The sequence below is a fragment of the Gossypium hirsutum genome, chromosome D13 (assembly GCF_007990345.1).
Source record: "Gossypium hirsutum isolate 1008001.06 chromosome D13, Gossypium_hirsutum_v2.1, whole genome shotgun sequence".
Taxonomy (NCBI): Eukaryota; Viridiplantae; Streptophyta; class Magnoliopsida; order Malvales; family Malvaceae; genus Gossypium; species Gossypium hirsutum.
The window spans coordinates 63,502,116-63,528,040 of NC_053449.1; the positions used below are offsets into that span (position 1 = coordinate 63,502,116).

The window sequence follows — 25,925 nt, forward strand, 5'->3', positions numbered from 1 at the left end:
CCTTTCAAATTATCTATACTCTCTATTCTCTCCATAGAGTAAGACCATAGTCAACAATACCCAACTTGATTCTTTAAGAGTAAAGCCTTAATGACAAAATTGGCCACTAATATTTACATATTTTGTCAAAATAGTTTTAATTGTATTTTTAAACTTTTTTACCATTAACTTTTGTTTTTTTTTTTCAATATGCTTTTTCTAACAGATTTAATGAAAGTACCGTTAAAAAAATTAATAGGGATGATGTGAAATTCATATGTGAAATATTTTTAATGATGTAATTTATTACTAAGATAACCCAATAAGATAATTACATATGAAAAAATAATAAAATAAATAAATAATACATTAAATTAAAAAATAACTCTTAATTTAAAAAAAATAAACATAATTATCTTAAAAAAATTAACTTCGTAAAAAACTTCTTAGTAAATAAATGTATAATAAACATATGAAAGATTAAAACCTTTTGAAAGAAAAAAAATTGAAACTTTAGATTTATTCATTAAGTCTGTTAGAAAAATCAGATTGAAAAAAATAATAAAGGTTAATGACTAAAAAAAAACTCAAATAAAATTAAAATCATTTTAACAAAATATGCAAATGTTAGCAGTCAAATTTATCATTAAGCCAAAAGTAATCTAAAACCTCTTTTTTAAGATTAAGAAATAGAAGCATAATAGATTAAATAAATTAAACAACCCTTTAGACAAACTCAATGAATAAAATTAAATTAAAAATCATATTTGAGTCTGACATATTGAGATTTGCAAGAAGGAAGTTTTGACTTTTTTCCCTTTTTAAAACCTATAAACAAACAAATGGTGAATTTGAATGGGCAATGCGTTTACCTGCGGTTAGTGTAAAAAGAGCGGTAGCGGTGAGATTAGATATTATAGCGGTACTGTAACATGAGACAAAAAGTAAGCTAAACGCACCACACCGCACCCAATCGCCTATCCAAACCCACCTAAAGAGTGGGTAGGAATCTTGACTATCGAACTGCTGTTTTTCTATTTATAGTTTAAAAAAAAAATTTCTAGCTAAGGGATAAACCTTCCAATCTAAATCGTACACGAAATTTAAATCAATTGGTTCATACAAACAACTATCTATCCGTAAAAAATGACATTAAGTTTGATATTGGTTCCGTAAGAAGATATCTCAATGGTGGTACATAGAAAAAACCTAACAAGGTGGTGCAATAATATACATAACATCATTGTCATGGCAAACAGGGAATACATAGAACCTGAGGAAAAACTCAAGTTAGGCATGGTCGAAACACCGACATCGACATTCAGACATTGTTTGTCCTAAATAGATTTAGTCAATACAAAAGGCAAACAACAACAACAACAACAAAAAAAAAAACAATGCCTTGGTATTTTTAAGCGGAAAAAAAAATGAAAAACACCAATGCAGAATCAAAACAATCATGTCCTACTAGTACAAACTTATGGTACATGATAATCGTTAAAAGCTCAACATACTTACAATTAGTAAAACCCGGGAGGAGGACTGTTAGGTTTCTAATGAAGTTCTATCGTCCGGACCGGCGAGCATGATCTGGAAGATTTGTTTAGCGTCGGAAAGAAAAACAGGTTGAGCAAATTGAATGGATTTCATTGGTTTGTATTCAAAACATGATGAATGTTTACAAGCAAGAATTTGGAGAACTACTACTTACATTGCAGTCAAAAGCAAATCTCCGGGCAAGCATGATGGCTGCATTTCGATCTCTCTCTGATTCAAATGCTAATACAACCGAAAATCCTTTCTTTGCTAGCCAAAACAATGCCTGAGCGGCAGCGTTTCCGCCACCTCGGACTCCACAGAGCTAAAGCATAATCATAACATATGAGAAACTAAACAAAGTTATGTGCAACGGATATGAATGTATCAGAAATGTCATGTTTCGTATCGATGTGTTTGCATGCAATTCTCGTTCTATTCCTTTTCTTTATTCTTTTTTCAAACTATTCAGTAAATTTCTTCTAAAAAATAAAACCGAATAGAAAAAAGAAACAACGTAAAGGATATACGCAGAACTATCTTCAAAGCGAATATTTCTCTGTTTTTCGCTTTTCCCATTAGAGAAACATCAAAGCATTTCTTTTTAATGAGAATTTACGAGACTTGGTACCTGCATCGCGCTGGAATAATATTCTTTAGCAATTGCAGTCTTTTCTTTACGTAGCTTCATCCTCATCTTTCCTACATGTAGTACATGAATGGATTCTGATGGTTGATCTACACCATTCATTTGGGTAACAATGACCTGCAAAATAGTATAACGGTGATGATATAAAATATTAGAAGCCGAAATAGATTGTTAAAAATCTTTACAGAAGATATGAGAAACATTTTTGCGATCCATTCATTTAGGAAACAACTCCCTATAAACATCAATAAAAAGCAAAAACAAAGGACTAAATAGTTAAAATTTTCACCAGAAGTAACATATTTTGATCTATCCAGTAAGATCATAGAGCCTATTTAGTCAATGAGAAGGGTTAATGACAAAGAGGTCTGAGGGATTGCTTATGGTTCAAAATTCAACACTATTTTTCTAAAATTTTAAGGTTTCAAGGTCCAAGGGATTGTTTAGGGTTCAAACTTCTAACAAGGACAAGAAGTTTAGCTAAAAGAATCAATGACCAAATCCAAGTCAATCCTGAAAAATAAAGCCTACTATACATTTAGCTATATACAGGAGGACATTTTAAAGTAGAAAATCATACATTGAATTCAACATCGTGTTTCCGCACAAGTGCCTCCACATAGTTTCCCAAACCCGCAGCTGCATTCACCAATAAAGAAACTAAAGTTATAAATTTGAACAAATAAGGAGAAATAAAATACAAAAAACTTGTAAAACAAGGTTTTTAAAAAATAATAATAATTAGCCATAGAAAAGCCAATAGCAAACCTGGATCAATGGCACCAGTAGTAGTCAATTTGATCAGCTGGCCATCATAAATAATCTCAGCCTGCAGGCTTCGACCAACGTCAAAAGGCTCTGGAGCATAAACAGATTTGCAAGCACCTGGATATAGCAAGGTAGATGAACGAAATCAGATCCAAAAAGGAAAAAGAAAAGATCATTCGTTGCCCACAACAGTCGGATATTAGCATCTTGATCTAGTAATGATTACTTCATTAATGTTCTCAATTCATCCATGACTTAGTCTTCTTTCTCCTATGATAAACTATTCCATTTTCAGTATCATAAATAACATGTTTTCCCATTGGATAATATATGCGTTCAGACCACTTAATGGCTAATGGGATACTTGAACATGGAGAACAATATTTTGCATACTTTACCTACAACCTTAATTAAATAAATCAACAAAAGTTATTTCTATGTCCACAAAGGTGTTTAGCTTCAAGGAATAGGAAGTGTTAACATGAGAATTGGCTAACAACCGGTAAAAGTACCCAGGAGGCCATTGTACTAGGAGTCGGAGTGCATTTTGCCCCCTCTACTAAAAAAAAAAAAACAAATTAATCTTTGTATGTTAAATCAAAGAACAAACAGGTCCTGTTAAAAAATTCATCCATTTTTAGCGTTAAGAACTGGTCTTTGTACATTGCCATGAGGTACATGTGACAAAGTCATGTGTCAGCTACGCCAATTTTTATCAGTAAAAATAGATAAATATTTTAACTAAAAGGACTAGTTGGCACTTTAATTTAACATACAGGGACTAATTTGCTCATTTTTTGAGTAAAGGGAGCAAAATGCAACCTGATTCCTAGTAGAGGGACTTCCATGGCACTTTTACCGCTAACAACCTAATTAAATATTGCACTACAGGCAACAAATTTAAACATATTGATTAACGGCAATCAGCAATGAAGACAGCCCCTCCTAGTAATATAAAACATTACCTGATATAAGCTCTTTTTTGCCACCTTCAGATGAAACACGATACCACTGAATTGAACATTTCGAAAGTTCGGGAGCAATATCAGAACAAGGTTTGATCCTCAAATATGAACCTAAAGTTTCAGCGCCATCCAATTCATATAAATTAGATAAATTATCCTTGACTCCCTTGCTTCTTGCTAGCTGCAAAAAAATAGGTTAAGGAAAGCAGAAGGTTAAACAAGTGAAAGATTAAAGAAAAAGAATGGAACTATAATATGTGCCATTTCATTCCACACAAACTCATTGATTATCTGTATCCAAAATGGAATAACTATATTACGAACTTAGGAGCTGGTGCATAATTCAGGGAAATAATGTACGAAGGATGAATTTTAATAGAATGGCTAAAGAAAACTGAAAAACTAAATGGAATTAAGAGGTAAAAGGAAAACCTCTTTTTGAAGCAGCAGGGAACGCTTAGATTTCTCTGCGAGTTGAATCCTTAATGCACAAAGCTCGTGTTCCATATCCATAACCTGCATATGGCTACTAGTTTAATCCTTCACTACTTCAACTAGGAAAAAAGAACGAAATAAGCAACTTGCAGAAATGGTGTTAATTTGATCTGCCATGCTGCAAAGCATCTGTATGTTAGATGAGGCTTCTAGACTAGCCACATACAACTTGAATCATGGAAAGAAATTAACCAATTTCCATGGACCAAAAAAATTGAGACAGCAGCATGCTATAAACACACAAGTGACTTATAGTAATTTGAAAGAAGGTTTTTGAATATTAATGATGGAAAAAAGAGTACAAAAATCAGTAACAGATCTTAGTCAAACCTTGCTTGGTTGGTGCAGCATTATGATCCGTCTGGCCTCTTGAACTTCCTTCATTAATTCCTCCAAATCCTGAAATCCATGCTAATATTTGTTCAAAAACTGCAACACTGCTACATGAGAGCATGACAATAGAACAGCATAAATATGATTTTTTTTATTAACAGATAGTCAAATTAACATATGTCTAATCAATAGATATTTTAACAGTTTAATGCAATGTGGAATGACAAGAGTATCAGCATAGAGATAGCTGCATTTAGCAGGTTGATCTTTAACAAAGCAAATTTCACATTACATAACTTTGAAAGTCAATAAACAGAATATTAAAAAAACAAAAACCTGTTTGCCTGTAGCTCGAGACATCTTTTCATGCTCCTGAAGGGCCTCTTCTACTCTCTGAACAGCTGCTCTTGCATTCTCAATTTCAGCACGAGCAAAAGCTCTTTCCTCATCGACAAGTTTCTTAGCATCTTGAGAAGCCTATTTGGAGACACAAGCATGCAAAAGTAAAGGTTGTCAGGGACGCAGGGTCAAGGCATTTTTGGTAGTTTCAAAAGGAAACCAGCCAGCATTAATCATAAGCTATATTACCTGCTTAAGGAAATTTGCTAGTTTCTTTACTTCTGCCTTTTCTTGAATCAACTCTCCTTCTCTTTGAGTCAGCTGAACAGCTAGAGCTTCCACCTGGATTAGCAACCATAATTCAAAAGTCATTTTTGCCTCACTTGAAAGTTGGCAGCCAATCTACATCAATCAACCAAGAATCCAAAAAGATACTTATAGAGGAACCGTGCCAATGGGGAAAGATATAACCAGGGGTCAAAGACAACATTTCAAGCATTCAAAGGCAACGTGCCCCCACCCCCCGTAAAAATGAAAATTTTCAATTTAGTCCCATTAGAAATAATAAAATTACAAGTTAATCCATGGTAAAATTGCTTTTTGCCCCCCAGTATGAAAAAATCATGTTTGGTCCCTTAAAAAATGATGGTTATAAATTTAGACATGATAAAATTACATTTCGATCTCTCAAAATTTTATAATTCAGTTCCAGCTCCCCCAAAAAAATTCTGGCTTCGCCCCTGCAAGCATTTAAATATTTTTCCCTTTTGTTTCTTGCCTTTATCCATTTCTCCACCCCAAAGGTTGGGGGAAGACATGCATCCTCAAAGCTGATATATTCAAATAATGTGAACAATTTTCTTCCAGAAAATGAAGTTGGTTTCATACTACCATACTGTAAATGATAACTTTAGGACTTGAATCATTATTACAGAAGGCAGAAGATAAACATACACTTGCCATTCTTTTTCTAAAACCAAATCCTTCTTTACTACAAGGCAGTGATGGATACAACATATCATATTTAAGGGTAAATTAAGTTCCTGCCCTAGTGTTTTACCAATAATTTACAACATGGAACAGTGTTGATACAAATGATAATAACATCCTCGAACCTAACAAAGCCAACAAAACACAACAAATTGGCAATCATGTCCTTAAAGTTATGGCATTTTTTTCCCTCATCTTTCACCATGGAAGTTATTTCTCAATGCAGGAAGACTGATAGCAAGGTTTTATTGAATTAAAACTTAGTAATACATGTTATGGCATCACTTTTATATCTTTATGGGTAATAAATTCACTGGTAGAAGCAAAAGAGCAACACACTAACCATGGCAATAGCTTCCACTACATCATCCTTGTTTCTTCCAGCCACACGTCCTTTTAAAGATTCCAGGGCATCTCTGAGCTTCTTCAAAAGAACATGTTTCTCCAGTGAAGCAGCCTCTCTGAGTTTAGCCTGAATCCAATAAAGGACTGGCTTAAATTTCTTCACATGACAATCCAGATTAATTAGAAATAATAGTCCCGAGGCTTCTCAACTGTGAATAGAATCAACAAACACAGATAGTACAATCACTTGCATTAACAGTACTAGCCACCTAACATGCATAACAAAATGATAATAGCCGTGAAAAAGAAATTTGCTATTTCAACCAACCTCAACTGTGAATAGAAACAACAAACACAGATAGAAGAATTACTTGCATGACCAGATTACTCATTCAACCAGAGGCGACAACCGGGGGGGGGGGTGTGAGGGGCCTTGCCCACCCCCCCTCTTAAAAATGAAAAATATTCAATTCAGTCCCTTTAGAAATAATAAAATTACAAGTTAATCCATAGTAAAATTGCACTTTGCCCCCCTAAAATATGCAAAAATTTTGTTTAGTCCCTTAAAAAATGATGGAAATATAGATCAATACATGATAAAATTACATTTCGATCTCTCAAAAAATTTATAATTCCGTTCCGGCCACCCTAAAAATATTTATGGCTTCGCCCCTGCTTTCAACCCACCTATTTCTTCAATCAGTGATACTCTAAGATGCATGACAGAATGATACTAACACATAAAACAAAAGTTACTGTTTTTTCATCTTAGCGACACTCATGAAAAATAGAGCTAAGCTTTCAATATTAAAGTAAAATACAAACCAACTTATAAGTAGATTCAAACAACCTATTCCAAGGATTCATCATAAGGCTAAAATACATCGATCTAATATTAAGCAAACTTGTATAAATAAATGACAATAGAATGAATTTGACCTCTTCAGATAACTTAGCAGCAGCAGCTAACCCTTTCTCGAATTTACTAGCAAGATCACGAACCGAGAGGCGTTGTTGCTGCTCCAACAACAACGCGGTCTCACGTGCCACAACCTCCTTCATAGACAAAACTTTAGGATTTTCTTTGGCATCAATGATCTGATTATTTGACCCAATTCTGTAACTGGGAAACCGACTCGAAGTCGAAGCAAATATTACATCAGCTGAGACAGCTGGAACTGCTTCCTTTTTCATTGTATCACCAAAAGTCCGACTTATCCTCGTCATTGCTCTGAAACTAAAAAACTCTGTTAAGATCACAAAAACAATAATAATAATGTTTGGGTTTTGAAAAAGAAAAAGGAATTTAAACTACCATGAAAGTATTAAGCATGAAAAAAAAATCATTACGAAAAATGACTTGTTAACAGCTTAAACCAAAAATGTCAGTCACTATCAAGTATCAACCAACCTAAATTGAATCTATAAGATGAAATAATTATCAAATTAGTTGCCAAACATCTAACTAGAAAAAAAAACCAATTTTAATCAGATAATTTCAAGTTCAGTTATCCCAAATATTTTTTTAAAAACATTTTTTTCTAAATGCCAACCAAATAAAAACACCACATTAAACACCTACAAAGTAGAGGAAATAAGGGGGGAAGGAGAGAGAGAATATTTGGTTATCCGAAACCCTAATTCGAGAAAAAAAAGTTAAAAAAGAAAGGGGAAATTTTGAGAATTGGAACTTACAGATCATAAAAAATGTGAGGAAAAAATGAGAAATTAAATAGAGGAATTAGATTGTTGGATCAAGTAGATTGAAATGGAAAGGAAGCTTTGGATTATCTACAAAAAATAATAAAAATAATTGACAAATAAAATAAAAGGAAAATAAATAAGAGTTGCAGGTTTTTTTTCCTGCCTTTTTAGAAAAAGGTGAAAGCAAAAAGACGAAGAGAAGAAGTTGCCGTCCATTCTACGGCCCTCACTTTTTTAGGTTAAAATATGCTAATATAGTACCTGTACTTTGATAGCATTTTAGATTTAGTCCCTATAATTAGAAAGTTAAATTTTAACTTTTTTTTTTAATCTCAGTCCAATAGTTGAAGGCGTAAGTATTTTCCATCAAAATTTGTATAGTTGATGAACAATAAACATACTAAATTGATGAATTTTAATGAAAATTATCAACAATGATAATAATCGGACTAAAGTTATAAAATTATTACTTAACTATTCAATTTTATCTTTTTTTCTCACAGCATGCTAACGGTGGCAGGCTGGCGGCCTTTAAAACTTACATAATAGCATTTTTAACTCTCAAATATTTATAAATTATGTCAATTTAGTCCTGATTCTAAAAAATCAACTCTCAACATTTACACTTTGTTATTTTTTTTTCTTTTGCAATTTTGCTCTCTTTTTTCTTTTTTAACATTGAAGGTTAAATTTAAAAGAATGAGAAACAATGAAAATAATTATCGTGGATATTTTGGGTGTTTTTATTTTTATTTTCTATATTATCAATCAAATTTAGTTAATAAATTTATTTATTTTAGCTTTTCAGGTGAAAGGATAGTAAAGAAAAGCAGAGTTGCAATAATGATCAAATTACAATGCATAAATGTTGAGGGTTAAAGTTGTTGTTATGCCAATTTTAAAAGCCGTCACGTTAAACCATTGGTGATAAAAGGAACAAAATTGAATAATTGAGTCACAATTTTATAACTTTTCATAATTAGATAAAAAAATTATAAATAGTTGATTTACTTCTACTAAAATTTAAATTAGGAATGTAAATAGATTATTTAATATAAAGTTTTTAAAAGGGAGAGTAAGAAAAGAGTATACCATATATATATTTATGTTTAAAAAATATTTTTTGCCGATTGAGTCTTAGTTTGGTTGACATTATTATTATTATTAGTGCAGGAAGACGTGAGTTCAAACGAGTTAAAACGCGTTCATTAACCTATTTAATGGTTAAAATGAGTTACAGATAATTTTAAGCATTATATCAACTTAAAAATTTTCAAATAATTTCGCAGTGCACCAAATTATTTCAAATTCCAAACCACTTAGAAAGTACAACTACAAATTTAATTACTAAAATTTAAAATTAATCATTTAGAATGCAAATTTGAATATTCACAAATATTTTATAATTATTTGAGAATTTAAAAAATATATTAACTTCTAAATATTAAAAAACATAAATATCATTTTATAAATCATAAATAAAAATAAATGTTTCAATTAACTTAAATTTGATAAAATTATTAAATATTTAGATTAGTTTAATATTATTTAATTAAATATTTAAATTAGTTTAAATCAAATTTTTAACCAATTCAAAGTGCTTTTTTTTTTTCAAAAATCACATTAATATAATTATTTGAGCTAGAAGGGCAAAAACCATAAATTGACCAATAAATAACATATTAGTAATAAATTCTAAACCAAAAGAACTTTGAGAAAGCTCTCAGTCACAAAGTATAACACTGGCAACACAAAGCAAAAATATTCGCGTCTCCGATAACAAAAAAGTGATTCCAACTTCCAACAGAAATTAACATCAGAATCCCTTACAAAATAAACCAAAAAAGACATCAACCACTAGTTTTTTAAAACAAAACCCAAGTTTGGTTTTTTAATTCATTCTCCTAATTAATTCGTTGATGTAATTCTCACGGTTGCCGGCATCTCCACCTTCGACATAATGGTTCCTCTTCTTCTTCAGACCACCCAATGGTGCCTTGAGCTTAAATGGCCAAAGGAAGTTGTTGGCTTCCTTGAAATGAGGTCCCACAGTCATTATCTCATGGATAAGATCTTCAACACAAATGATGCCGAACTTGCCTAGTGCCTAAAAACAACAATTCGTGATCAAAAGCATGCTTAGCGTCATCGTTTTTGTTAGTATATGGCACACGTCCAAACATGGATGCAAGGATATGTGAGGATAAGTTCTGAATGCAAAAACTATCCAACATGAAGTTGTAAATGCAAAAAACGATACAAACCTGCTCAACAATTGCGTTGTCGGTCAAGGCAACTCGCCGCTTGTTCAACTTTCCAAAACCTCTTTTGTAAATGAGTTCCCTAACACTCTTGAGATTCGGGTATCTAGAAGCATACGTCGTTTAGAAGTAAGATAGGGCAAGTATATAAAACTACTAGGATAGAAAGAGAGGATGCTGTTATACCCATAAGTCACATAAGGTTCAACAAGGTGAAGCATGTTCATTGTTGCCTTGTTCACTTTAAGAAAAACACCATTGAAAATCTGTATTTGATAAAAGAGAAAACACAACAATTCAGATTCAGGTTTTGATATAAGAAAAATTAATTTCTGAATCTATTAACAACTGTAAGTTCATATCAAAATGTGCCAGTCTGACGGTAAGTTAGTAATTACAAGCAAGCACATTAAATTTGCGTTAACACAATCAAAATGAGAAATCATCCAAAGTATCAACCACTTCGAATTATACAAACACCATAATCATGTTTAAATATCAAATCAAGACACGAGAAAAATGGGGAATTGATTCTCACAAACCATATTTCTCTGAAGATCCGGTAAGTACCTGTCTCAAACGTAGGAGCTGCAAGATCTTTCTGGTCCTTGGGTGCATGGCATTGATACTGAAAACAAAGATTTACATAACATGTTAATATTTAAAGTTTCGGTTAATAAAACCCCATGATACAATGCCACAAGAAACACATACCCGCGGATTCTAACAATGAACAAAAGCTTAGCTTCTGGATCAACATAGAATCCTCCTTTCAACTTCGCCTCCCGCTTCAATTGAATCAACTCTTTTTCCTACCAATTACCCACCGCACACACAAAAAAAATGATTCAGACACTTCAACGGTTTGATGGAACATATATTTACATAAATCCGAAACAGAACATCATGAATTCATAACATATATACCTGAGCCTCGTACTCCTTTGCATATTGCTTAGCCCTGTTGAAAATCAACTTCCGGTTCTCGACTTTCTTATTCTTCGCGGCTTCGAGCTCCTGCTTTTTGGCAAGCTCCCATTCTTCATTCCTCTTGTTCTTCTTCAACAGTGACTCAGGAACCAAAGCCTTTACTTCCTCACCCATTGCTACACACAAAAAAAGAAATCAAATTAGAAAACAAGTGCCACATGATATCTAATAATTCCAAACAATAAAAGCTCAAAACATAAACCCTAAACTACAATCAATACATGGGTTCTCTTAATTTATCTTGTCACAGAATGAAATCTTAAATATATATATTTATATGAACAGAGAAAACCTATTTCAACTAATAATGGAAATTGAGGGAGTGCCGAGTGATTTCATTAACTGATAAAGCAATATCAATGCAGAAAGTAATGAATAGTTAATAAGATTTTAAACATTGAATCCATGGAGGGTTTAGTGAGATAAATGGATCAACGCGAGTACCTGCGCTGTGGAGTGTCGGATCTCAGCTGCGGCAGCTCAAGAGGATTTTAGGGTTTTTGCGTAAAATGTAACTAATATAAAGAGTTGCTGGTACTAGGGTTATTAAAAGTACTGTGCGAGGGACAAGCGGCGGCCATTTTTGGGCTGGGTTTGAGCTTTTTGGGCTAAAAAGGGGAAAAGGACAAGGATTTTATGCTATAGTCCAACTCAAAGTTTCTTCTTTAAAGCCCAATTGCTTTTGGCATCTGGTATATATATAAAAGTGAAAGTATTGATTAGGTCCCACTAATATGGGATTGAATCAAATTAGTCCTATATTATTGAAAATAATTAAATAAAACTAAATTTTAACATAATTATTATTAATTGTTTAAAAAATGACGTGAAAATTATCTTTCACGTTTGTGGCTCAACTTTAAACAAAAGATTTCATCTCTACACTCATAAAAATCTTTAAAATGTTAACTTTAATATTTTTCATCAAATACTCAAGCTATCATCAAAGTTGAAAGCATGGTTGCCCACAAATTCCAACTATGATGTAGGGCATAGGCTCAAACCCCAACCAAGCGCAAATCTCCACATTTCATTAGCAAGTAGTCGTGCACTATGTATGGTTGGTCATGAATTTACTACTTATTCAGACAGTTACAAGCACTAGGGCTCTCGTCAAAATTAGGAGATAAAATCTCAATTGATGACTATTTTAAATATTTTTTGAACAATAAAATGGACTTTTGAAGTGTACTGGGTTGACCTGAAAACATGTCCAGACTTGAAATTTATTTAGAACTAAGATTAGCCCATAATCACGTCTACTTTTCACACATATTGAAATTTAATTCATTTAATCCTAAAAAATTAATTCCTATACCTATTTCGATTTAATAATTAAAATCAATTGATAACATTGTCATGGGATTTCGCTTAATTGTATTACATGACATTTTAAAATTAAAAAATTATTTATGTGACCAATATTACACTCGTAGGAGGCAAAATAAGTAAATATAAATGATGGTCTTGCGTTTTAAACTTTTCACTTCTAAATTTGGGATCAAAATGAGTGTACAATAACATTGAAAATTTATTAAAGTTGAGTCACTAAAATGAAAACGGTTGTTAACGGCATTGCCCAATTTGCAATTTTTTTATTTATTTTTGGAGCCTAAAATAAAAACTTACGAAAGTTAAGTAACTAATTCTGTAGTTTAACCTAAATCAAAAGAGCACATGGATTAAATTTTTGGAATTAAAACTAAAAAGACTAAATATTAAATTTGCAAAGAGTACAGGGATAGCATCCGAACTATACCCAATGAGATTAAACAATTAAAATTGTGATGATTTTACAATATCCATTTTTCACTAACCCAACGTCGTCACCAGCGCCGATACGTATGATTTTTCAATGTTCATTTACTTATTTATTTATTTTCAATCCGGGAAACCAGCATGAGCTTCACTTTGCCGCGTTACTTCCTCAGATTCCATTTGAGTTTCACTTCGAGAACCGCATCTACCAGAGCTAAAAACAACCATGGCTATCTATTTTTAGCTCCCAAGGCCAATACAACGAAATTTACCACAGCTTCCATCCCCGGAGACAAACCCCAGAAAGTAACGAAACGTTTATGCTGTTCTTTTCATTGTTTTTTGTCATATTTGTTTTTCTTTTGTTGGGCTTTTCTTATTGTTTTGATTTTTGATATTGAAAGCTAAGTGCGGAGGAGCTGTTGGTGGTTGTGGGTGGTGGAGCCGCCGGAGTTTATGGGGCAATTAGAGCTAAAACTGTTGCTTCCAATCTTAATGTTTTGGTCATTGAGAAAGGAAAGCTTTTATCAAAGGTTTTTAGTCTGTTTTAATGTCTTATTTTTTTTGGGTGAAAATATGGTGTAAATGAAATATTGGTGCTTACATACTACTCGGGTTTGTCTCAAAAAGAAACTCGAATTCTGATTTTGTGATTATCGAGCTGAGCTGATTGGTCTAGCTGAATTCGAGCTTAGTAATATTCGACATGAACGGCTCGTAAGCCTTATTAAGCTTAGTAATTATTGAGTCGAACTCAAATATGCATGAGCTTAATCAAGCTTGAGTACGAAAATTGATAAAAGGAGCTTAATTGAGCTACTTGGCTTTATTATATCTCGAGTCGAGCTAGAGCTTAAAAGTAGATGTTCAATCGAGCTCAAGTTGAGTATCGAGCTCCGAGTTTTGAGTCGAGCTCAAGCTCGACTTAGCTCAATTACACCCATAGATAAAATGTGCAAAATTTCAGCTATTGACCTGTTTATGTTTGTTGGCAGGTTAAAATTTCTGGGGGTGGAAGGTGCAATGTCACCAATGGCCATTGTGCTGACAATTTAGTAAGATATATGTATGTATGTATGTATGTATGTATGTATGTATGTATATTGTTTTTTCATCAGTTGAGTGAGGAATTTGCAGGTTTAGATTTTAGACAGATTATTCTGTTCTGTAATAAATGATGAGATTAATTTAACCCCTTAAAAGGTTTTGGCAGATCATTATCCTAGAGGTAACAAAGAATTGAGAGGCTCTTTTTTCAACGTGCATGGCCCTACAGATACCATGTCTTGGTTTGTTGATAAAGGGGTGGATTTGAAGGTTATTACTTCTATTTTTCTTAAACTACTCGAGTTTGATATCGTGTTACATTAATATTTGGACCAAATATGAGAACGGAGGTATGCCCTGCTAAATACATGGAAAAAACTCGAAGAAAAATTGAATATGCCCATGTTGGACGCGTATCTGTATTGGAAAGTTGCTTGTCTTTCTCACATTTTTAATGTATATGTATTTGTCACAGACCGAGGATGATGGACGAGTGTTTCCGGTCAGCAATAATTCTTCTTCGGTTATTGATTGTCTTTTATCCGAGGCAAAGTGTAGGGGAGGTATGTCTCTCTGCCTGCTAACCATAATAACAGGCTATCTTGTTCCCGGTTTTCAATTTTCTTGGAGTATCCATGTTCCGGCACATGTCTAGCCACAAGTAAAGGGCTATAACGCTCTAATGACCCTCACATATGCTGGTATCTGACACTCACATCTAAGTCCGAGTAACATAACATCTTATGGCATATTAAAGTAGCTGTATATGCTAAAACGGTACGTTTCCTTGGACCAGTTTCTTTGCAAACCGGGAAGCTTGTGACCAGTGCATCAGCTAGCGCTAGTGGAAAATTCCTTCTCAAGATAGAGAAGCGTACACTCAAGTCTGTCGAACTTGTAGAAGCTGATTATTTGTTGATTGCTAGTGGAAGTAGCCAGCAGGTGTGCGTAAATTGATGGATGGTTATTAACATGCTCATCGTAAAGCCTCGAGTTTCCTGATAAATAATTTTTGCTCATGTTGCAGGGTCATAATCTTGCCGTTCAGCTTGGTCATTCGATTGTAGATCCGGTTCCAAGCTTATTCACTTTTAAGATCGAAGATGCACAATTGGTAGAGTTGTCAGGGGTAACTTTCTCCATGACTTGGAAAACCCTTAATTATGCTATTCTAGACTTCAGTATAAACGTGCATGGTATTTGTCATTGATGTCCATTATTGTATTTTCTTGAAAGCTCAATTCGTTATTTCATTTTCATTTTCTACGTGCTCAGGTTACCTTTTCAAAGGTTATTGTGAAGCTGAAATTAGAAAATGTTCAAAGGAACATACCTCAACTTACCCAGGCATGTTTTATTCTGATTTTTTTGCATGTTAATGCTCGATAATTTGTATTGTATTAACTACTAACTGGTATTTCCGGACTATTAGGTTGGCCCTATGTTAGTCACTCACTGGGGTCTTAGTGGACCGGCAATTCTTCGGCTATCTGCTTGGGGTGCTTGATACCTGTATAGCTCAGGTTACAAAGGTGAGTACATTTTATTTTGCCTGGCCCCATAATACAAAATTTATGGTTGATCTCCTAAGTTGATAGTGTTTTGATGCAGGGAAACTGATTGTGGATTTTGTACCTGATTTGCATGTAGAAGATCTAAAATCCATGCTGAGTCAACAGAAAAATAGGTTTCTGGTAATTTGAATCCATATATTGTCTACCTTTAGGCATATAGTTGGAACCATGAATCAGTTCTATTAACATTTGATCTTATTCCAAGGTCTGAATAATTAGTCAAGTCGAGCTCAGCTTGGTATATTGATGCCATGCTGAGGCATGTAGACTTTTTATCTACAGCTTGAACCAGGATAATAGCATAATCTATACTATCCAACAGAACAGATCTTTGTCTTGAATGCTTGATATTGCAAAAGTAGCCGTTTTCGACATAATAGATCTTATCCAACATATCAGAATATACTTCCTTTTTCTCGAACCACCTGTGTCCACAGCCATATCTGACGCTAATCTGGACATGGGTATAGGGACATGAAATCATAGAAAAATTGAACCTACCTATGTCGAACACTTAGATTAAAGTTGATATATTGACTTATCCGATGTAACTTGTGATCCTGTGGGCTTGATGGTCTATAGTAACAGCATGCTTAATAGAAATTGTTTATTTCTTTATCGATTCTTTTTCCAGAAACAAAAGGTGCTGAATTCATGTCCTATGGAATTACAACTCGTTAAGAGATTTTGGAAGTATATATTAGACCGTGAGGTTCGTGAATGTTTTGATTCAAAAGTTTATAGTTTGTCTTTTATATCCGTTGTTTTCGAGTTGAACTCATAAACAATACCCTTTTCATTCATAGGGTTTAGTCGGAGATACTTTGTGGGCTTCGGTTTCGAATAGTTCTATAGTTTCTATTGCTAATCTCTTAAAGCATTGCACATTTGAAGTGAAAGGAAAGGTATGTCTTAAACCTGTTAAATCTGTTCGGTTTTTTTGTTGTTGGTTATTTTTCTGAGTGGATGTATCTGTTGTTATAATGAAGGGCCAATTTAAGGACGAATTTGTCACTGCTGGAGGAGTCCCGTTGTCGGAGGTTCACTCTTTTTGTCTTTCTTTATTCTCTGTCCCTTTCCCGTATATCTCAGAAATATGACTTTATTTTTTCTTGCTTGTTCGAAGATCCATCTGAATACAATGGAAAGCAGAATTCAACCGAATCTATACTTTGCAGGAGAGGTAGTTAAACTACATGCATGGTTCTGAAGATTCGATCGAGTCCTTAGTTTTGTGAGTCCTTGTGTGTGTCGTTAAATTTTGAGGATGTTCTTGCGCTGATTAAATTTGAAACTTGATTGCAGGTACTAAACGTCGATGGGGTGACTGGTGGTTTCAATTTCCAGGTAAGGAAGCTAACATTTATATTCAGAGTAGCATCTCTAGGGGACCTAATAACATTGTAAATGCAGAAGGTAGATTTTACCATTGTAGTTGAGCTTTGAACAAATTGAAAACTACATCTAAAGTAAATTTAAAGCCGTCAAGCCGACACATGGGTATGGAGATATGACTAATGAATACACAAAAAAAACTTAGAAAAATCTGACCATACTTGTGTCAAACACATACATCGGATACTCTCACTCGTGTTCTAGTAACATAGGCGGAGGCATTTTGACCTCATCAAGGTTATGCTTGACAAAACCAATTTGATCTTATAAGGTGGGTATTCCTTGAAAACCAGGTTCAGGGCACGATGGAACTTTAAGGATTGGGTCGGGTGGTTTTAGATCAAAATTTTGGGATGGAATGTGTGGGGTTAGGGTTGAGGACTCCTTGAAAATCGGGTTCAGGGCACATCAGGTCGCTTTTTTCTTAAAACTTCAAGGGTTGGGTAGGGGTGGTTTTAGACCAAAAATTTTGGAACAGAATGTGTGGGGGTTAGGGTTGAGGACTATCATGACGGATTTCAGATGTGTATACACGGAAGTCAAGTCAGGCTTGGGGTTAGTAAAAAACTGTCTTTCCCTGCTGTCAACCTAGCGGTGTCCCTCAGGGAGGGGGAAGAGTGGTCTGTTTTTATTACATATAATCACATTGGGTTTGATCCTTGTTTTCTCAGAATGCTTGGTCTGGTGGATATATTGCTGGTTCCACCATTGGTAGACTTGCAGCAGGCAATGCTAATCTAGTGGGAGCCCTATGATTCGATATTGTTCGAGAATTTTGGGTTTATGTACTACAATTTCAGTTGGTGAAGGCAGAGTCTCTAGGGCCTGAGTATCCATGCTCGAGATTTATCATGCACAATACGTAGGTCTTCGAGTCCGTTATGTGTGGATTTTAGTTCGTTGGTAGTCTAGATTGTACTAATTCATGGTCTATTTGTGCTCAGATATATATTTATATTTGTATTTCGATTATACTGTTTGTAACACTTTAAAATGTACAATAATTTCATAGGTAACCAGAGGCGGATTGGGGGCAATTACACTTTGATCCCCTTTAAAATTATAAAATTTTGATTTAATCTTTTAAAAATTATAAAGATATAGACTATAAAAAATTAAAATTTCATTCAGCCCCTAAAAATTTGTTTTGGCTTTTCCCCTGTAGATAACCAAAGATTTGTATGAAAATATGTATAAATTGGAATTGTTTCAATCAAAAAATAGAATTATATAAAATTTGACCATTTTATAAGAGTTATTCAAATTTTTGATGAATTTTACTAAGATTAAGAAAATGATATATGTTTCTTTTCGTTCGGTTTCATTAATTTTATATCTAACTCAATAGAAGGTAAAAATATCATGAAGATTCTTATATTAAGAGTTAAATTGTATTTTGTTTTCTTTACTCGAGGGAAAATTAGCTCTTGAATGTTAAATTAGGAGAGCAAATTAGTTTTTTCTGTTAAAAATTTCATTTATTTCTAATGTTAAAACTTGGTGTGGTTGATGGAATAATCAAACATGTTTATTTTATGCTGACATATATGATTCAATTTTTAATAATAGAAATTTGATAAAATTTTTAATTAAATTTGATCTAATATACATGGATTAATTAGGTCTAACGTATATGGGACAATTTTTATAATTTTTCAATGAATTTTTAAATTGTTTATTTTATTATTGTTAGCCCAACGATATAACCGATCAAAAAGATTGAATCTAGAATTGATGTTCTGATCGGTTCGATTATTGATTCGGCTATTAAAATATTAAAAAAATTATTTAAAGTTAAAATATGTCATAAATTTTTGTACATTGTAAATTTAAAATTTAATTCTTATGCTTTTATTTTTAAGAATTTAGTTACATTAAAGTTTATTAGGACTTTTTTTAAGTTACATAGTATTTTTTTTAATTTCAAAATATAAAAATATACAGCTTTAAAATTAAACTTTGATTTGAAATTTAAAAGTAAAGAGATAAAATTTTTAGAAATAAAAGTATAGAGGTTAAATTCTGAATTTGAGAAAATTATAGACACCTAAAAGGCATATTTTAACACCTTGATTAAAATCAAAGAATTCAGAATCTGACATCATAGAGGCAATACTTTGATCTACGGACAAATCTAAGATTTCTATGTTTTGCAGAAATCTAGGGTTTTTGTATCTCATAATTTGACCACATAAATACTCAAACCCCCACACTCAATTCTCCCCTCTTTTCAGCTTTGCTTCAAATTTCGATCTCATTTCCCCTAAATTCCGTCTTTTTTCTTCAAATTCCCCACAAATGGCCGTCACTTTCTCAGATCTCCACACCGAATCTGGCCTTAAATCCCTTAACGACTTCCTCACCGGCAAATCTTACATCTCTGGGTATTTCAATTTTTACCCCCAACTTTTTTCCCACTATTTCCCCATATAACCCCCCTTTTTTTTTTTCTTTAACTTTTATCAATCAAATCTTTATGGGGTTCTTTTTGTAGGGATAAGCTGACTAAGGATGACATAAAAGTTTATGCTGCTGTTTTGAAAAATCCTGGTGATTCATTTCCCAATGTGAGCCAATGGTATAACTGTGTGTCTTCCCATCTCGCTGCTAGGTAAAATTTCTTTTCTTATTACTGAATCTTAAGATTATGTATTAGAAAAGCTTATGTTATTCTTTAATGGGGATTATGTATTAGCTTCCCTGGGAAAGCTGTTGGCGTTTCACTTGCTGGCAAAGCTGATCCAGCTCAATCTGCTGAAGCTAAGGTGTGTGTCTCACAACTGTGTAAAATTTTGTAAAATTTTTAGGGATGGCAATTGCGTCTGGTCGGGTTTTTTCCCTTTCTGCGTTCGATCCGAGAGCTTTATTTTGGTGTTTTAGTTAGTAGATACTAGAGAGCAATGGATCGGTTTGGTTAAAATCGGAAAATTGACTTAATCTACCTAGCTGTGTGTTTTAACCGACTAACCAATATATCTCAACTGATTTAACTGAACCGGCTAATCATTTCTTAGTTTGATTGATTAAGTTGGGGACTACAAAATGAAAGTATAGGAGCCAAACTGATTAAAAAAAATAAGTGTAGGGGCCAAATTGATAAAAATTAATACAGGTACCAGAGTGATAATTTAGATATAGTACAGGGGCCAAAAGAGGTATGAAGCCTAGTTTTAATCATGGTTGTTGGAATCGGACCAGTCAATATACCAATATAGACAAAGGGGTTGAACCAATTCTTGAGTGAACCGTTTGAATCCGGGACAAAAAACCTGATTAAACTAGTGGCTGAACTGGTTTTCTAATTTTTTAATGTATTTTTAAATTTTTTTATGAATTTTCCCTTTTTTCTGCTAGTCTCCTGCTGCGGATGACGACGATGATGACTTGGATCTGTTTGGTGATGAAACGGAGGAGGATAAGAAGGCAGCAGAGGAAAGAGAAGCAGCTAAAAAGTCTGCTAAGAAGAAAGAGAGTTAGTACTTGTGTCGATTAAGCTTACGTTGCCTCCGAGTTGATTGAGCATATATATCCGTAACATTTATGCTCGAATGCTATGTTTTGCAATGCATTGATTTTGTGGTATTTTTTGGTTATTTTAGGTGGAAAATCTTCAGTACTGATGGATGTTAAACCATGGGATGACGAGACCGACATGAAGCAGTTGGAAGAAGCCGTTCGATCCGTTGAAATGCCTGGACTTTTATGGGGAGCATGTACGGTTTGGTTTTAAAATTCTTCGTTTTCTTTAGGGTTATTTGCACTATACGCTCGTAAACTGCGACCTAGATTTTAATTGACAATTTTAAAATATTAGTATCATATCAATTAGGTCCTTTCGTCGATGTATATGTCAATCTGGGTTTTAAATGCCTGTCTAAATCTACCATGGATGGCATGGATTTACCGTGTTAAAATCTAAGTTGTCCATGTGGTAGATAAGCAAATGCTTAAATTTGATCTCAGGTCAGATAACTAGTGGCAGATCTTGGTATTAAGTTTTTTAATTTTTTTTTTTTTTGGGGGGGAGGAGCTTAACTAAAATTTAGGAGTTTAATTAGATTTTTTCCAAAAAATTGGTGGGTCAGTAATGAGAATTTGGAAAAATTTAGAAGTGTTGACTTAAAATTTTCAAAGAAATTAAAAGACAATGAAATTTTTCAAAAATTTTGGGTGGCTTCCATCACGGTCTGCTACTGGATAACACCCAAGCTAACAGGTAAGTTGACGGAAGAACTTGATTAATAGGATGCTGATACTTTCGAAGTTATGAGATAACACACGACACTTCTATCCATCATAGGTATGAAAGTATGTTAATCCAATTTAGCCTACTCTACATATTCACATCCATATTTGTCACTAACATTTGAATCCGAGTAACATAGTCGATTTCACAACTGATGCTTACAATCCTTTCCTAACATTAATGCTGAATTGCATAACGAATACTCGCAGCAAAATTGGTTGCGGTCGGATATGGGATTAAGAAGCTCCAGATCATGCTTACAATAGTTGACGATCTTGTTTCTGTTGATACCCTTATCGAAGAATACTTGACGGTTGAGCCTCGCAATGAATATATTCAGAGTTGTGACATAGTTGCATTCAACAAAATTTAGACAAGGACGACCCAGTTTTTCTTCTTCTTCTTCAAGAAATGTTGAAGCGTAAGCCGATTTTCAGCCATGTTTGAACCTTTTTGTTCCTTGCTTTACCCTATTATTTTTATTTTGCAATCTGAATTGCTAATTTGCTTTAGATTTGAGAATTAGATATATGGGTAAAGAACAACTTCTTGTTTTTGCTGAAATGGTGGTATTGTGGTATTAATGCTCAATGTTTTGGATTCTTTTAAAAAGAGGTTAGAATTGTTTATGGACTAATATCCGAAACATATTGGAGCCAAACTAGAATAGTTCTGGAAATGGCCCAATATGGTGGGATATAACCAATGTTTTTAAAATTGAATCGATGATCAAATCGGTCAAGTCATTTGTTTGTCAATTCGATCGGTTCGATTAAAAAAATATTAGAAATTCAATAAAAAAGAGTTCAATTGCTTGTTCAACTGATTTTTTAGTCGGTTCAATAATTCCGATCGATCGATCGATCTGGTTCAATTGCAACATCATTGGATTTAAAGATGAGGTGAGAGTTGAACTTGAGTCATTAAAATTTCAGGGCCTTAACTTTTGCCTGTGAAGTTGTCGATGTATCATTTTTACTAGAACATAAGGTAAAGGGTGAATTTTTAATTATTATTTCAAGTAATGCACTCAGATGTTGTAGTTGTGGGTTTAGTCTTTTAATTTTGTTATTTTTAAAATTTATCAGGTAAATAGATTAGCATATGTGTATTATTTTAACGCCATACTTCAAATAATTTACATTATTTAGTTAATGTATTTGACAACTACTGATTTGAATTAAGATTTTAAATTTAAAAAATATAGAAATTAAAAATGATAAATTTAAAAAATATAAATTAAATACATAACTCAAACATGGTACGAGATTAAAACGAATTTAACTGTTATAATTTGAGTTAAGATTAAATTTTGAAAATTTGGAAAGAGTAAGTACTATATGAATTAAAAATTGATACTAAATTTAACCATAATTATAGTGTAAGGTCACCTGGTCAAACCTATAAAATCAGATCAATCCATAAAAATAATAATTTTATTGCAAATATACAATGTTTTGTTCTCAATATTTTCTCATATTTAATTCATATTTGAATTATGAATTAAATAATATGATTTAATTTTAGTCTATAATATAATTTTAACTTTTTTATATGCGTGTTTATAATTTGGAGAATATTTTTTATTAAATTTATTAAATAATCTATCATGGCCTATATTTTTTTTTGAACATTGGATGATATGATATACACCTCGATAATTTTTTTACAGTTTAAAAAATAATAATTGTCAAATTGCAAAATAAAAAAGTCAAAATATATTGGGAGGTTTCTTCTCGTATTTATGAAGTACGATCTATTGATGTGATGTATTAGAGGTAACTAGGCGCCATATGTGACTACACGTTACCTCTTTTAGGGGTGACACACATCGTTAATTATCTTTGGAAGGACGTTGGCAAGCAAGACGATGGTGAGAGGTTGGATTTCAAATCAAACATTACATCGTGTTAGGACGCTCCCAATGTGTGGCGTGCTCCATATTTTATACATAACAAAATATATTTTAAATTACTTCATGGAATTCAGGAAAAAAAATTGCCCTCAATACTGAAAACCCACGCTTCGAAAAGTAGAGCCATTTGAAATGAACAATTTATAGGAATGCTAAATATGCAAAAAAACTATAGAATAGGGACCTTCCGTAGAATTTGACCTTTTTCTTATTGTATTATCACTCTACAGTCTAACATACACTGTTGTTTTTTTATTTTATTCTCTGCATTCAATCGTTCCACCACTTTCACGAACCCTAATCGTTAAATTTCTTCATCAAAGAACTACGAATGGCGTGGAGGAACCAATTATCTCGAAATCTCAAAGAGCTACGGATTCTGTTTTGCCAAACATCTCCTGCCAGTGCCCCCGCTAGGTTTATTTCCGCTTCTTTGCTCAATCCAATTTTTTTAATAAAAATTCAAAATTCGTATTATTAATTCCTTTTTTTTTCTCTTGTATTAGATCGTTCGTGGAGAAGAATTACAAGGATCTCAAGACTTTAAACCCTAAGCTTCCAATCCTCATCCGTGAATGCCGTGGGATTGAGCCCCAAATGTGGGCTAGATATGGTATTTCCCTTTTTTCCCTTCTGAAATTTGCTCTTTTTGTTTCTTTCAAAAATGCATTGTTGAAAAATAGCTAGTTGTCTATAAGTATTAGTTCAAAAATGCTTCAAATTCTTCACCCTGGCTGCAATCTAATGTTGGTCAAAGTACTCCAAGCATTGCTAACTTAAGATGCTAATATATATATGTATCATAGGTAGTTTTGATTCTAAATTTTGTTATGGTATCATAAGAATCTTGGGTGTGTAATTATGAGATCAGAGAAAATTTAAGGGAGCAATTAGTGATTTACTAGCTCTTTGAATGAAAATGTTGTGCTTTGTCTATTGTTGTTAAAACACAATAGACTGTTTGGTCGGCATTTGGCTGATATATGACGAATTCGAGATGAATTTGCCAAAGTGGATTTAGTTGGCTCTGGGAAGTTAGGGAGTTTTAGGTTATAGTTGTGGTAGAATGATTTTGAGTTTAGTTCAATATGGACTATAGATTTGATCACAAAATAGTGGCTGAAAATTAACAGTGAGATTGTAGGGATTTCATGGCTGCTGCTAGATCATGTGAGCTTTGGATCAATTTGATTGAGCGATTCTAGGGAAAAAGGGGTTACAAAACATGAAGAACTAAAGCTTGTGAAATAATATATACAAGAGGTAAGGTCTAGGAGTGAATTAAGAGAAGAAAGGATGCAGTCTCGGATAGAAACTTAAGAAAGCATTAGAGAAGGATATGAACTTGAAGAATTTTCCAATCAAATTCCTGTATGTTTTGATGTAAATGAACATCCTAGATTTCGGACTTCCTTGATTAAAGATATGTGGTTTGAGTATTGTGTGTTTTTGAGAGCGAGTCTGTTGCTGTGTGTACATAAGATAGAAGCAAAGATTCCGTAAACATTGAACGAGTCCTGTGATATTGGGAATTTTAATATACAATTGTATGAAAAAAGACCTGCTTTGGAAATGGAAAATTGGAGTAGAAAAATAGAAAGATAGAAAGTCTAATTTTTCTCTCCATAGGTGTGCTCGGTAGGTAAGATGGAAAAAATGAAAGAAAAATAATTTTCTTTCCATTCATTGCTTGGTAGGATTGAAAACTGATAGAAATGAACTTTTGAAAAATACATAATTTTGAACAAATATACATCCCTCTCTCATTTTCCCTCCTCTTATATATGCTTTTATGCATTTTGATGAAAAATAGTCATATCTCATATTTTCTTTCCTCCCAAGTGCACTCAATTTATTTTCTTTTTGCTTTTCCACTCCCTCCTTTTATCCTTTCATTTTTCCACTCAACCAAACACACCCTAAGAGACTGGTTTCACCTTGTGTTGTGTTCATGACAATTAAAGTTTCCACAGTATCAGCATGAGATGCTTTCATTGCGCACTCTATACTTTACTCCTAGTCAATTTTGCGCTGTTTGTGGCATCCAATTAACCAATCCTCTTTGATATCGATGCAGATATGGGTGTCGAGAAGGGCATTCGCTTGGAAGGTTTGAGCGAGCCACAGATTTTGAAAGCACTAGAAGACCTTGCCAAAGCAGGGGCATCGACCAAAGCCTAACCATATTGCTACCATTGAATCCAAAAGGTTCGAAATAAAACTCATGTCTTTTGAGGAACTGTTTCCTTTTAATGGTTGTTGTGTTCTTCCCTCTGTTTTCAGCCATCATAACTGATTTTGTGAGATGATTGTTGAAAGTTGTCAGTATTTGTGTTCTTTCCCTTGCATTGCCTTTGCCTTGTAAGGTTTCAAATACCCAAGAAACTACCTCTTGATTACTTGTTTGCTGTTATTTTCCTTTGTCCTTGTTAGCAAACATGTTAATTATAAACACTTATCAATCACCAATAAGTTCCAAATTTTTGTCTTTGATATAATATGATTTTAGAATAGGTTTAATACATAATTTGGTACGACTATGATAATATTTTTTTCTACATTTTGGTACCTAAAAGTAATAGTGGTAATTTTTTTATTCTGGTTTTGGAGTTGATTTGATTTAAATAAATAATTAG

General features: G+C 33.2%; 4 protein-coding genes and 1 pseudogene across 18 annotated transcripts; 3 read left to right on the top strand and 2 right to left on the bottom strand.

Moving 5' to 3' along the window:
* Positions 1 to 1,178: 1,178 nt before the first annotated feature.
* On the bottom strand, positions 1,179 to 8,334 carry LOC107943329 (stomatal closure-related actin-binding protein 1). Of its 15 annotated transcripts, none has more exons than XM_041109598.1 (14): positions 8,267 to 8,325; positions 7,339 to 7,630; positions 6,398 to 6,526; positions 5,314 to 5,406; positions 5,062 to 5,202; positions 4,723 to 4,791; positions 4,330 to 4,413; positions 3,898 to 4,078; positions 2,933 to 3,049; positions 2,745 to 2,803; positions 2,147 to 2,281; positions 1,691 to 1,840; positions 1,498 to 1,569; positions 1,179 to 1,252 (listed from the first exon to the last, which is right to left on the bottom strand). In XM_041109598.1, exons 1-13 carry the CDS (start codon positions 8,317 to 8,319, stop codon positions 1,525 to 1,527), a joined length of 1,548 nt encoding a protein of 515 aa, XP_040965532.1. In that variant the 5' UTR covers positions 8,320 to 8,325; the 3' UTR covers positions 1,179 to 1,252; positions 1,498 to 1,524. The 15 variants fall into 15 exon arrangements, with proteins under 15 accessions (XP_040965532.1, XP_040965527.1, XP_040965533.1 ...); XM_041109593.1 differs by having other exon boundaries at positions 5,314 to 5,466; XM_041109599.1 differs by having other exon boundaries at positions 7,339 to 7,636; positions 8,095 to 8,318.
* Positions 8,335 to 9,766: 1,432 nt separating this feature from the next.
* Positions 9,767 to 11,807, bottom strand: LOC107943245 (60S ribosomal protein L7-4). The gene is made up of 7 exons (XM_016877022.2): positions 11,799 to 11,807; positions 11,292 to 11,470; positions 11,079 to 11,176; positions 10,935 to 10,992; positions 10,551 to 10,630; positions 10,368 to 10,470; positions 9,767 to 10,210 (listed from the first exon to the last, which is right to left on the bottom strand). The coding sequence occupies exons 2-7, from the start codon at positions 11,466 to 11,468 to the stop codon at positions 9,995 to 9,997; spliced, it is 732 nt and encodes a 243-aa protein (XP_016732511.2). The 5' UTR covers positions 11,469 to 11,470; positions 11,799 to 11,807; the 3' UTR covers positions 9,767 to 9,994.
* A 1,352-nt stretch (positions 11,808 to 13,159) lies between these two features.
* LOC107943156 (uncharacterized protein YtfP-like) lies at positions 13,160 to 18,196 on the top strand (annotated as a pseudogene).
* Positions 18,197 to 19,163: 967 nt separating this feature from the next.
* Positions 19,164 to 21,965, top strand: LOC107943065 (elongation factor 1-beta 2). The gene is made up of 6 exons (XM_016876829.2): positions 19,164 to 19,512; positions 19,623 to 19,739; positions 19,824 to 19,893; positions 20,483 to 20,600; positions 20,728 to 20,841; positions 21,584 to 21,965. Exons 1-6 carry the CDS (start codon positions 19,427 to 19,429, stop codon positions 21,745 to 21,747), a joined length of 669 nt encoding a protein of 222 aa, XP_016732318.1. The 5' UTR covers positions 19,164 to 19,426; the 3' UTR covers positions 21,748 to 21,965.
* A 1,387-nt stretch (positions 21,966 to 23,352) lies between these two features.
* Positions 23,353 to 25,769, top strand: LOC107942969 (NADH dehydrogenase [ubiquinone] 1 alpha subcomplex subunit 2). Its single transcript, XM_016876730.2, has 3 exons — positions 23,353 to 23,706; positions 23,796 to 23,902; positions 25,367 to 25,769. Exons 1-3 carry the CDS (start codon positions 23,621 to 23,623, stop codon positions 25,468 to 25,470), a joined length of 297 nt encoding a protein of 98 aa, XP_016732219.1. The 5' UTR covers positions 23,353 to 23,620; the 3' UTR covers positions 25,471 to 25,769.
* The last annotated feature ends 156 nt before the right edge of the window (positions 25,770 to 25,925 follow it).

Coding starts and splice junctions, on each gene's coding strand:
- LOC107943329 (XM_041109594.1), bottom strand. CDS start 8,319: ATGGACGGCAACTTCTTCTCTTCGTCTTTTTGCTTTCACCTTTTTCTA. Junction 6,527..7,338: donor CTGCTAAGTTATCTGAAGAG/GTCAAATTCATT, acceptor TATTGGATTCAG/GCTAAACTCAGAGAGGCTGC. Junction 4,079..4,329: donor CCCTGCTGCTTCAAAAAGAG/GTTTTCCTTTTA, acceptor ATTTTTTTGCAG/CTAGCAAGAAGCAAGGGAGT.
- LOC107943245 (XM_016877022.2), bottom strand. CDS start 11,468: ATGGGTGAGGAAGTAAAGGCTTTGGTTCCTGAGTCACTGTTGAAGAAG. Junction 11,177..11,291: donor CAAAGGAGTACGAGGCTCAG/GTATATATGTTA, acceptor GGTAATTGGTAG/GAAAAAGAGTTGATTCAATT. Junction 10,631..10,934: donor AGCTCCTACGTTTGAGACAG/GTACTTACCGGA, acceptor TATCAAATACAG/ATTTTCAATGGTGTTTTTCT.
- LOC107943065 (XM_016876829.2), top strand. CDS start 19,427: ATGGCCGTCACTTTCTCAGATCTCCACACCGAATCTGGCCTTAAATCC. Junction 19,513..19,622: donor GGCAAATCTTACATCTCTGG/GTATTTCAATTT, acceptor TTCTTTTTGTAG/GGATAAGCTGACTAAGGATG. Junction 20,601..20,727: donor GTCTGCTAAGAAGAAAGAGA/GTTAGTACTTGT, acceptor TGGTTATTTTAG/GTGGAAAATCTTCAGTACTG.
- LOC107942969 (XM_016876730.2), top strand. CDS start 23,621: ATGGCGTGGAGGAACCAATTATCTCGAAATCTCAAAGAGCTACGGATT. Junction 23,707..23,795: donor CCTGCCAGTGCCCCCGCTAG/GTTTATTTCCGC, acceptor CTCTTGTATTAG/ATCGTTCGTGGAGAAGAATT. Junction 23,903..25,366: donor CCAAATGTGGGCTAGATATG/GTATTTCCCTTT, acceptor ATATCGATGCAG/ATATGGGTGTCGAGAAGGGC.